The sequence below is a fragment of the Notechis scutatus genome, chromosome 4 (assembly GCF_049901735.1).
Source record: "Notechis scutatus isolate UNSWTSFEM ecotype Mainland chromosome 4, rNotScu1.2, whole genome shotgun sequence".
Taxonomy (NCBI): Eukaryota; Metazoa; Chordata; class Lepidosauria; order Squamata; family Elapidae; genus Notechis; species Notechis scutatus.
This window is the reverse complement of record NC_142012.1, coordinates 121,387,712-121,400,507: the sequence shown is the minus strand read 5'-3', so window position 1 is coordinate 121,400,507 and position 12,796 is coordinate 121,387,712. Positions and strand designations below refer to the sequence as shown.

Genomic DNA, 12,796 nt, shown 5'->3' with positions numbered 1-12,796 from the left:
CTACTCAGAATTTCCGCTACCGGTTCTCCAAAACTGGTCAGAACCTGCTGAATACCGCCTCTGTATAGTATATAGTGTCAGGGAAATCTGCACATGCTAGACACACAATGCTGTTCAGACCTCCTAAATTGTTAGTTCATTCTGTTCAGCGCTTGCGCACCTATCCTTAGTGCACTACAAGGGGCAAACTAGCTTAAACCAGTTGCCTAGCAGTACTCGGGTTGCTTGCTGGGCTCCTCTACCGGTCTTGCCTTACCTTGCTTCATGTCTGGTGAGGTCCAGCGGACAGCTTCCACTCTTCACATACATGAACGCAGCTAGGTTTTTCCTACCAAAGTGGTATTCATTTATCTACTTGCAATATTGCATGCTTTTGTACTGCTGGGTGGGCAGGAGCTAGGGAGCATCAAAATTGACTTTCAGCAGGTCACCTAAATACCGTATAAAGCAAATCCTATATACAAATTTTTAAAAATACTATAAAAACAGAAAAAAAGATGCAAAAACGATTCAAGTTGGGGAAGATTATTTTAGTGCAAACAATTTAACATACCTAAATTGCAAAAAGTTTTTAATGGATTCTGAATGGGGAAAACAATAGATGTGGGAAGTATTTTAGGATCTCTTAAAGGAAAGCCTCTTGAATGCTCAGTCAAGAAGGTAGGCAGTGTGTAATTAAATAAGTGAAAGCCAATCTTACTGTTATCTATCATTGAATGACTAATGGAATGTTAATAGAGATTAGCATTACTCATTCTTCAGCTTCATAGTAATGGCCAGTTTTAGAATAATTTTTTCATAAAAATGATTTAGAAGAAATATTTGATCTGTAGAATCTTTTGTCCAAAATTTGATTTTTTAAGAAAATTGGGAAAGCTTGTATTATAAATATGGCAAGCTACAAAGATACATTTGCTCATATAAAATAATTTTCCAAATTAAACAGGCTCTGATAAAACATTTTATTGTCATGTATTTTCTCTTTTCTTAAACAAGTTTGTTTAGCCTTAAAACAACTGAAATATAGTTCTTTTGAAAGATGATGTAAAAGGGAACGATCAATAGCTCCCTAACATTTCACATATATGCACCATTTATAGGCAAAATAAGGTGAAATGATGAGTGAAATGCTTATATCTGGTCTTCTAAAGGAGACTGCTGTATACTAAATCTCCTTATCTCTTCTGTTATATTCCCAAATTCCAAGATACTCTCTTTTTATTAAAACTTTCTTGCTGGTGAATGTAGACCTCCCCATTTCGCATTTGCCTCAGTTAGGGATTATTTGTAAATATGACAGTAATAAACACTACTTTTAAAAAATCATTTTTTGATTATTTAGAACAAAATTTTATGCTGCCTGGCAACAAAAGCCATCATTGTGAAACTGATTAAAGACTGGTCAGTTTCAGGTAACAGCAGAAGTTTACCAAAGGGTTCTAATCAACTAATATCATCTTAGCTTTTTAACCGTGGTTGCCATGTTTTTGGTGAGCACTGTGTTATTAAAAAAACAGCTCAGGAAGAAATAGCTTGTTAAGTAATTTCTCCACCCTGAGAGGAAGCAAAAAAAAAAGTTCACTTTATTTCAATGAGATGGCAGCAATCAGTGAATTTGCAGCCCATGTCTCATATGTTCACTTAGCAACCATTTTGCTTAATGACAAAATGATTAGAATGGAATATGGCTACTAAATGAGAAGATGTATAGGAGTGTCCCTGATGATAGTTGTAACCAAAAAGAAAGATGAGGTATGAGAAGGAAGAGGATGAAAAACAAGCTCAGACACCAGTTGTTTTAGCTAGAATAATGAACTAAACATTGGGGTTGTGCATTTTTTTTTTAATCTGAAGGGAAGGTAAAAATATACTAAGGAGTTTATATGGGCATGGACATATGATCTTTTGACAGTTTCTTTAGCCAATGCATCTTTTCTCAAGATCCAGGAAAGGCTGCTGGTAGGTGACGATTTGTTAATAGAGTGAATGAAGAAAAAGTAGATGTAGATCCCTGTTCTTATTTGAAAGCACAGGTATAACCAGTTGTTGAATGACTGTTTGAAGTTGGGACGGACTTCAAAAAAGCTACTTATAACTCATCCTTGACGTTACAAATTGTTGCACCACTACTGCTACCACCACCACTCCAAAGTCGTGACCACATTTCAGGCTCAGGTGACTGGCCCACATTTACGACTGGTTGCAGTGTCCTGCACTCACATGGTCACAATTGATGATACTTTTTGCCATATTCCTGCAGAAAGCAGGAAAAAAAATGCCTATAGGAAATGCTGAATTTGCTTAACAACTACGTGATTCACTTAAACCATGGTTACTCGCTTAACAACTGTTATAAAGCAGTCATAAAATTGAGTCCAGTCACATAATGTCTCAACTTATGGTCACAATAACACGATTAAAATTTCAGGCTCCATTGTAGTTATAAGTCGAGGACTACCTGTGATATATTCTTTTCAGTTTACTGTGACTATCAGCATCTTGAAGAACAAGATATGCTTTAAGCATTGAATTGTAACGGATTCCTCCAGCATGCTATTATTTGACATCAATTTATTTTTTTTCATGTTGATATTACAACAATTGCCCTTCAATTTTCATGATTACTTTTGTCAAATATTTCCTCCCTGTTGCAAATGGATTGAGGTTCAGTGTTCCCTTTTAGACATCTTACTACTTGTTATGAGGAGCCTAATGAAATTATAAACATGGACATAGTTCCCATTTAGATGTATCAGATGACAACTTCCTATTCCTAGAAAATTTTAATTTAAAACTTACTTTGTGGCAACCCACTGCCAGAATTGATGTTCTGAAAGGAAAAATAAATTCAGAATGTAGTAGGTAGGTATAGATAAGTTCACTTAGGAACATTAATGGATGGTATGAATTGATATTACTTTCAGATGACACTGCTGTTAATTCTGACTATTAACCTACAGCCCTAGAATTTCATGATTTTTTTAAAATCCAAATGTAACTAGTGATTTTCACCCATAAATTGAGCACTAGACATCTGTCAAATCTATAGAAAAGGTTATGTAGAAAAGGCTTCAGTACAATTCTGAAAGACAAAAATAAATTAAAACCATAGCTAGTTAAAATTTATGCATATATGGTGTCTTATTTTTACCTCCCCCAAAATATTTTATTTCCTAGAAAGACAGCACATGGGATCTTTCTGAGAGAGAGAAGGGCAGGGAAAAAACCTTATTCTCCTTTCTGAAAGATTATATTTGCTGGCCAGCATATATAATCTTTCTGAAAGGGAAGAAATACTTTTTCCAGCCAGTGTTGGAAAAAGTGTAAAAGGATTGCTTTGCAGAGGGACTCTGCCCTGCACGGGGTGAAATCCATATGATAGCCAGCCCAGTTGCTCTCAAAGATGCTGGCTGGAAAAGTCCATGGCAAAAGCTAAGTGAGATTTTAGCTCTAGGCACTTGGAGAATGGGGTGTTTGGAATCAGCCGGGAAGGGCCAGTTTGCAGAGGGATAGTGGCAGGCAGCCTTCTGCTCAGAGAGACTGGCTGAAAAAGATCCATCCCAAAATAAGTCCCAACAGACAGACAGACAGACACACCAGGAACCAGAGGGACTCCTGCGACAGTGGCTTGCAAACGTCCCTGCCAGCTTCCCTGCTGATTTTTTGAGGAAACTGGCAGGGAAGATTGAAGTAGTAATCACATGATCATGGAGGGCTTGGAAACTTGTCATAAGTGCAAACAGAGCCCAAATCACAATCATGATTGCAAAGGGAACCAACCATCGGAATGTGAAATCCGGGTCATAAGTTCTCTGCGTTAGGCCCATCAGAACTTTACAGTCACTAAGCAACCAATCATAACTCAAGGATTATCTGTAAGCTGGAATGAGTGAATTTAAAATCCTTAATATTTTAGGAAAGCATATTGTAGAAACTTTTAAGTAATTCATAGTAATTTTCTGTATTGGGAAATAGCAACATTCCTGCTGTCTCATGATCTTTCAAGTCTCTGCAATGAATCATGTAACTGTATCTTCAAACAACAGTGGTATATTCCTGATAATTGTGACTAATGACTGTCAAAAATATAAAACTTCATTTAAAAAGGATGTCGGCAACTGAACTCCAATATTTTCTGCAAGTGGTAGGAAATATTTGTTCATTTATTTATATAAGTCTAAAAGGATTCTGAGTGGAATATCACATAAAAAAACAAGAAAAAGTTGAATCAGAATAATGTTAAAAACAAAAAAATAATCATAAGAAGCAAAGGTAAACCCCGAATAATATATTTTAATGGCTAGTGCAATAAATTTATTTCCTTTTTAAATGATTTTATTACATTTCTGTTAGAACATGAAAATTGTTTTATGTTTTCCTTTAATCGAAATATTCACCCAACAATTACCCATCATGACTGTCCTATATTTTCAGAAATCTTGAATAATGTATCCATATTCTCGAGTTCAAATCTGTTTTATTTATTTTATTTGATGAATAGAGATCAATTGTCAGAAATAATAAGTAAGCATTAATGGTTAACTTACTGTGATGTTTTAGACTTTTCTCAACGGAATTATATAAAAAAAGAACATTTAGTAACAAAGACATACTTGTCAATGGTTTTCTTATGTACAGTTATCAAAAAGTTTAAAATGTATAGATGATTTTATGGTTTTGAACAACACATAACTGAGTTTGAAGTAAAATCATACAAAGGATGAACATATTATTGCTAAAATGGTGAAATATGAGATAGAAGAAAAGTGCAAGAAAGTATGATAAAATGGGCTGAAAATTTGGCTAAAGTATATAGAAATAGATCACTGGGAAAATATGCAATTGCAAATATTAAAATTTACATTATGTTCTAGCCTTGAAGAGAATTTTTATGAAATAATGTTTGTATTTGTCACCAGAGAAACTGTCTAGAATATATAAAAGTATTTCAAATCTGAAAATGTGAACATGAAAAGACATTTTATCAAGTCTGGTGGATAAGCAAAAAAGCCAAAAAAGTTTGGATACAAATAAATACATAAATTCAGAAGATTTTTAAAGATCAATGTACAATTGAAATCAGAGACTTTTCTTTTAAAATTAGTGAATGAAGCATGGGACTTGGGTTTATATATGACAACTGCAGCAAGATTACTATGTGCACAAAAGATGAAACATTCTAAACTTCCCACAATAGTGGAGGGGTTGGTGAAGATGATGTGAACTTAAAAGAGATGGCAAAATTAACCTCCTTGATTAGAGAAAAGACAATGTCTTCATTTGTGGTTGACTAGAAACCCTTTCTAGGTTCTTTTGCATGAAACAGAAAAAATGCACATGACTTGCGGTTTTGATGATTAAAAAATGGTATAATAGGAAAAAATAAACTTTTTTGTTATAAAGTGAGAGTCAAATTATATTTGCTGCAAAAGCTCTAAAAAATTAGAGCTTTTTTTAATCTTTGGGCACTTTTGTCTTTTTCTCTTTTTCTTTGTTTCCCTTATTCTATATTAGCTTATGTTAACTTTTAATGTTCTTTTAAAATTTTTAATAAAATTTATATAAAAAAGAATACATTACTTTAAAACCAGAGCAGCTAAATACAAAATTAAACTCCCTCAAATTTGATCTGGGGATAAGACCATGTTAGGGGAGCATGCTCTTTAAAATAGTTACTGTGGGATCGTCATGCCTTCCTCAAAGGAATGTTGAGGATGCCCTTGTATGTCCATTAGATCAATATGCTAAACTTTCTTCAACCAAGTTTGTACTTATTTGTTTTATCAATTTCAAACAAACTAAACTACTTACATTACAAGCTAAAATTGAAAAACAATGTAAGAGGGAATTTTCCACCCTCTGATAATAATATATTCTGTATTTTCATATTTGAGAGTTGTGAGGCTTCTAGTATATGACAGACAAGAACAGCTGCTGGTTTAAGAGAAACACAAAAACATTGCTACACCTCTGCTTAAAGGCTCAGCAGAGTTAAATTTAAATCACTTTCTTTCATATCTATACTGCTTTGGAATTTGATGTATTCTGTTGCTAAGGCAAACACTGTTTTATTGGTATAAAATAGAGAAGAACTGGAAACAGATTTAGAATTTTCTTTTTAATAATTTATATCACTCCTGGTGAAAATAGTGCTTGGTTGTTTATATTTATTCAGCAGTGTATTGTAAAAAACAGGGCTTGCTGTATTTGAACTTATAACTTGAGCATTGAATCTAGTTCACAGTTATCTTATCATGCTCACTCTTATACTAAACTGCAAGCATCTGGGTCTCTTTCAGTTTTTATTCTAGTCTGCTTTCAATTTTTTAAAAAAGGGAATACTCATGTCAATGCAAACCCATTTCCTCAGCCAAGAATAAGAGAGGGTTAGGTTAATCTTTTCTTTCATACATTTTTCCTTTCCCCTCCGCAGTTTGTTTGTACACAGCAAGTAAGCTCACTAGCGCAAAAACCGGTGAGCTTATTGATGTTTCCATAGGTCATTTTACCACACGGCTGGAGGTGAAAGAAATGTATTTTATGTCATTTTAAAGCACTACCTGTTTTTTCAGTATTCTGTAGTTCTAGTATGTACATCACATGCTCCTCTCCTTTTTCTGTAATTTTTTGAGAGAGTTATTACTACACAGTATTCCAAACGTATTTCAATACGTTTAAAAAGCTTGTTTTAAAAAATAAAATAAAACATCCATATTTATTATTTTTGTGTTGATTTTGGTGGGAATAGGTCTATTGAAATTTAAATAAATGAAAATGATTACTAGATAGAAAATTCCCAGTACAAATTTTATGTATATCCTTGTTTTGTTTAGAATTCTATGACATTCTTGTGAATTTCTCTTGGCATTGTAAGTCAGGCTAATATATAGATAATATAATACATATATGCCAAGAGGTAGGTTTAGCGCTCAAGCAGATTCCTAAAATTCTGCAAAAAAAAAAAAAATAACAGAGCCTTATTAGCATTTTTTTTTCTTTTTCTAAAACTACTTCACTTTCTTCTTCTCACTCAGTCATTTAGCTTCAGGGGCAATTTTTTATAGCATTTTTTTTTTTTTTTTTGCCAAAATAGATTTTAGTTTGCAGGTAGCTGAAATTGGACTGAGAACTTCAGACTGTCCACTCCAGGTTGGATATGATTTAAGACATACTTCTTTATTTCTGCCTCAGACCCTAGATGTCACAGGAGAAAGCATTGTTGTTTTTAATGTTTCTGGTTTTGGTCTAAGTGTTTCTAGGTGTTCTAGAGAATAGATATATATTTTCATGATGTATTGGCCCTGAAAACAAGGTCCAGGTTGTTTAAATACTATTTTCCTTTAAAAATAATGAGATATAAATGTAATTTTGAGTAGTCATTAATACTTAATCCAAGCATTTGCTTTTAAATGTTTCTCATTTCCTAAGTGCTGTGTATTTTTTCTAGGCAGTAGGCCTCTTTGAATTGTTAATCAGCAGCTGTCTAAAGAGTTATTTTTTTTCCTGGGCAGTGCTACTAATGATGTCACTTCCCCCTTGGCAAACAGACGATAGCTCTGCTGTTTCTGAAATTGGTCTCTGGGAGAGGAAAGAGAGCGAGTGAGAGCATGCTGTATCCTGGGACCCTGTTTATTTAACATTCCCAGCTAAGGAAATCCTACTTTAAAAAAGATAGTGCATGTAGTCTTTCTATATCAGATGAAGAAATGAGTATGCAGTTTTTGAAATTTCTTTGTTTACACTCTTAGCTTGGATTATGAGCTTGCAAAATGCCTTTCCTTTTGGGCCTGCGACAGGTAACTTGTTTTTGGATTCTTGGTTTTATACTGGTTAGGGTGGAGAATAAGAAGTTTTGCTGGTTTTTAAAGATACCAAGCTTCCTTGTCAAGTGAGTTACTGATTCTCCAAATTCACTTTGATCATATTTCCACTGGTCTATTTGAGAGGAAAAAGATATTTGTATCACAACACTGAAAAATCCTGAAGATTGAACAAACTTTTTTAAGGAATCAGAGTCAGCATAAAAAAAAATGTGTTCTCCCTTTCAAATATTTCTAAATCTCTTCTAAATTTGAGCTGCTTATAAGATATTTTTTTTTTGCTATAACAGTTTTGCAGTAAATAAATCAAACTTACCGTCAGAGTTAATATGTATTTTTAAAATATTTGTGAAGTTTCTCTTTTTAAAGTACCAAATTAATTGGTTCCTAACTGGCATCAAACACTTCCAGCTTGCTCTTCTAGATCCAGAATTTAGTAGAGTAAATTTAGTAAATGACAGTTTAGGAATCAGCCTGTCCTTTAATTAAAATATCATCTAACGTGTATTTATTTTGTAAAAACAAGATTAAATGATGTTTGATGTAGTGAACTTTAAATGTTTTGTTATCTAAAATATTTAGTACCAGCAAATTATTTGATAAAAATGAAATAGATTTAATTTATAAATGCCTAGTTTTTAAAACAGTAAGAATAATTGCAGTAAGAATTATCTATACTTCTACAAGGATTAGCTGAAGCACGGAGTTCACATTGTTTTTAAATTATTTATACTATTTTAAATAAAGATAAGATTATGGAAATTTTAATATGGTAATAACAGACCATTTTATATTATATTATGTCTTGTATCAGCAAATTAATTCTCTAGAAAATATATGTTTTGTTAGAATTCTTATAAACCACTTGACATTGAAATTGTGTCTATGGGAGATAAACTCTGTGACCTCTGAATACTTTCACATCAGATGCACCTCCTAAAAGGAAATGTGGATAGCTTCTGATTATATTTATGTGTTCTGTTCAGTCTATTACTGGTAAAAGAGATTCAATATTTGAAACAAGTTTACTTGCCTATTTTTGGTGACTCTGTGATTAATCTTACTAGAAGGGCTAATATTCGCACCTGCTTTTTGTTCAATAAATCTCATAGCTTTTTATCTGAAAACCGTCAGAATTTGCTGTATGTCCCAACAGATGGTATTTAAAAGATAGCATGAACATTATATTTCAGAGTAACACAAAACATGTAATCCTTTCTTTAGAAGGAGAATTAGACTTCCTCAAATGTCTATGTGGTATTTGGGGAATAACTAAATTTCAACAAAGCAACTAGAGCTGCAGTCAAAAGGATTAAACAAGAAAGTGACCAGATTTAATACATTTTCATTTCCAATTTCTTTTCAAGATATCTTCAGATTTATTTTAAAATGTAATACTAATTTAATTTATTAACACAAAAAAACTATTCATATAATTGAATGCAAGTGATGCTAGGGTTTTTTCTTTTCTTTTCTTTTTTACAATTTCAACCGGTTTTGTGCTTTATAGCGGAATTGAAATCAGCAATTAAGTAGTTAAAATATATAAACTTGCTAAATGTTTTAGTGAAATATGTGATATGTTCTCCTTTTCTAAAATGGAGAAACTGAGTAGGCCAATAAGAAAGGTTACATTTTAGTAATATTTCATTAGTTAATATTTAATATATAGCAGTAAAGCTTTTTTTATCAGTTTTTAAAAGGTTCTCCCCATCCCATCCCACTGCTAATATCCCAGAGGCAGCAAGAGGCAAGGGAGTAATGCAGTGATTTAAGTAATGGGATTTTGTTTATGTCATTTGGTATCTTAAACCAGCCAAGCCAGAGCTAACTAGTGATTAAAATTTGAGGGGGTGAGGGAAGAGTAAAATATTTCCGGCTAAAAATGTGCCGTTTTCTGTAGAGCTTGAATACTTTTCTCAGAAGCCCAGGAGGTTACAGAAAAGGGCCTGTTTTAAAAAGGAAAGTACAATTGAATGTGAAAGAGTTTTTTCCCTTATTATTTAACTGCACTCTTAAAACTAATGTTATAGCCTTTTAACAGTATAACATGGCACAAGTTCAAACTGTTCTTATTGTACAAGGATTTCTACAGAATATATCTCACTTATCGATCAACATCCATAAACGATAGCGTATGAAATCTGTAATTAGGTTGGGAGCAGCTTCTTTCTTTTTGAGCACTGTAGGGCTAAATTTGTTAAAGAGATGAACTCTTAATATAACTTATTAAGAGTTCCTCATCTCTTTAACAAATTAGAATGTAGACAAGTTATAAAAGCTTGAATTGTAATCAAAAATTGAGAAAAGGATATATCATAATCAGACATGAATCTGAGATTGTCATTAAAAGAAATTGTCCAGTAAAATTGACCGTAGAAGAATTTTGTTTTGGTTTACATTTCTGTAAAGTTATGGCTTGAATATTTCTCTGCAAGAGTTTGGGGAGAAATTTCAACAGGTATATCCATAATACGGGTTGTCCAAAAATGCTGGCCACTGTCTACTGTTTTCTATGGGAAAAACAGCTGGAGGGTTTTGGGGAAGTGGAGAGAGCACTTTGTTGGACTCTTGCCATCTGAAAACTTCCACATACTTTTAGAAAATAGATGCCAAGTGTGATTCCTCTGCATAATTCTCAATTTTAGTGATGAAAAGGCCAGCTGGTACAAGATAGCATTTCTTCCTGCTTATTTTGGGGGGGGGGGTGAGTGGGTGGAAATACTATAATAAGAAAATGTGTACGTCTGCCAGGCAGCCCTTAGGTTTCCTCCTAGCTTTGGAAGAGGGGAAATGGAAATTGGTTCACAATTTTCTGGGTAATCCTTGTCCAGATTCACCTCATAATACTCATTATACTTGTTACTAGAGGTTTCCACATTCACTTTGATTATAAATGGCAAGTGGATTAAATCAGATAAATTAAGTACGTAATTATAGAGTCCAGGATGCACTTTTTAGCTAGCCAGTGTAAGTAAGGTTTTAGAGGAATTAAATTGTGGTTTTTAAGCCAATAACCCCGTGATGGCAAACCTATGGCACGTGTGCCACAGGTGGCACACAAGACCATTTGTGCCAGCACGCGAGCTGCAGGCAAACTTATCTCACTGCGCATGTGCATGCCACACAGTGATTTTTAGCCTGTTTGAGGCCTTTTTCAGCCTCCCAAAGGCTTGAGAAAGGCTTCTGCAGGCAAGCTTTGTAGGCCAAAAACTAGCCCCATTTTGTCACTTCCTATTTTTCCAAAAATACCGGAAATGACGAAACGGGGCTAGTTTTCGGCCTACAAAGCTTGCAGAAGCCTTCGTCAAGCCTTTGGGAGGCCAAAAAAGGCCTCAAACCAACCGAAAATCAGTTGTGAAGCGCAGTGCAGGTAAGGGAGTGGCAGGGGGGGTGGGGATTGCATGCACATGCTTAGGGGGCATGGGGGGCACGCATTGCATTCTGGGTGCTGGCACGAGCGTGCAAGTGTGTGCACAATTTTTGGCACAGGAGCCCAAAAAGGTTAGCTACCACTGCAATAGCCCATCTTTCTGAAAGTAAAAGAATTTGATCTTAATGATTTGTATGATAAATTTAATAAAATCCTACTAGTATTTGAAATACAGTATTATAAATCACAGTTGCTTTAAATTTTCAAGTAGCATTTTGAACACATTGAACATTTGTAATAGAAAAAACAGCTCAAAGGGACCCTTAAAATCTTTAAATATGTATGCTTCAAATATGTTGTTATGGTTCCATGAAGGAGCATCCTAAGTGGAAAAAATAGCCTTCAGAAATATCATCCATATCTAGAAAACATATTTCAAAAGAAATATTTATGTTACATTTTTAATTTTTTATATGAGAACTTTTAAATTTATATCTATTGAATTTAATAAAGTAAATTGCAAACAAAAGTATATGCTTCCTTATTTTCTAACTAAAATATTATGATAGGCTGTGACTCATGCTGTGCTTTGTTATACATTAAGTATGTAATAGCCCTTGAAGTTTTGGGGAGTACTAGTTTGGAAAATGTTGAGCACTGTAACATGTTACTACTATTTGAAAGCTCTTCACCTCTATCTTCTCACCATTAGTACCAGCTAGTTTTGAAAATTGCTTTGTCATTATACTGTTGGCAGATATTCAAGGTTGGTCTGGACAGTACAAAATGTGACTGCCTTGTTCACTGCCCAAGATACCCATCTTCCTGAATCAAATGAATGTATTTGCAGTTGGAATTTCATGTACCACATTCTTAGATGTACTACTTCAATATAAATTAAGAGAGGGTTACTATAGTGAATGAATTAGCCTTCATACAGGAGCAAGGCAGAAGGCCATTTTACAGTCATGTCAGATGGCTAATATCTACATAGTATATACTAGTGAACTTATGACACATGAGACATACCAACGCCTAATAACTATTATTGAAAGCACACCCATTCTCTTGTGATGTTTAAAAGCTGTGGGCGCCGTATGTGCACATCTTTCACTTCTCCTGCAGGAGCTGCATTGGTTGCTGATTTGCTTCCGGGTGCAATTCAAGGTGCTGGTTGTCACCTTGAAAGCCCTTCATGGCTTGGGTCCGGGTTATCCGAGGGAACGTCTTTTCCTGGTCACATCTACCCGAACCATTAAAGTGGGGAGGCAGGGAATGTTGCGGGTCCCATCCCTGAGGGAGATAGAAGACCTGGTTCTGCCAGCGGGCCTGGGGAACCAAGAGCGGGATGGAGCCCATCCAGTGGCTCATGTGTTCTACTGTCATCAGGGTGGGGAGTGGAAGTTGGGGGTGATTTATTTATTTTTTCAGATTTTGTTCTATTGTACTTTATTAATTTGATTTTTTTTTGTTTTTTAAATTTTATTTTAAATACGGTTTTATATTCTTTAAGCCACCTCGAGTCGCCATGGGCCAATAGGTGGAAATATAAATTTTATTTTTATTATATTATTATTGATTTTCCAAGATACAGAAGCCTTGG

The 12,796-nt window shown here is 34.3% G+C and overlaps 1 protein-coding gene across 2 annotated transcripts in view; it reads left to right on the top strand.

Moving 5' to 3' along the window:
* The window catches only part of WBP1L (WW domain binding protein 1 like), a 44,891-nt gene that overhangs the window by 17,825 nt on the left and 14,270 nt on the right, over positions 1-12,796 (top strand). Inside the window, exon 1 of one of the 2 annotated variants that reach the window (XM_026666439.2) lies at positions 7,546-7,796. The exons of the other annotated variant lie outside the window; for it this stretch is intronic. Coding sequence (XP_026522224.2) covers positions 7,770-7,796 — 27 coding nt within the window. The 5' untranslated portion in view covers positions 7,546-7,769. Of the gene's footprint in view, positions 1-7,545; positions 7,797-12,796 lie in introns of those variants that run through there. 2 annotated transcript variants of the gene reach the window in all.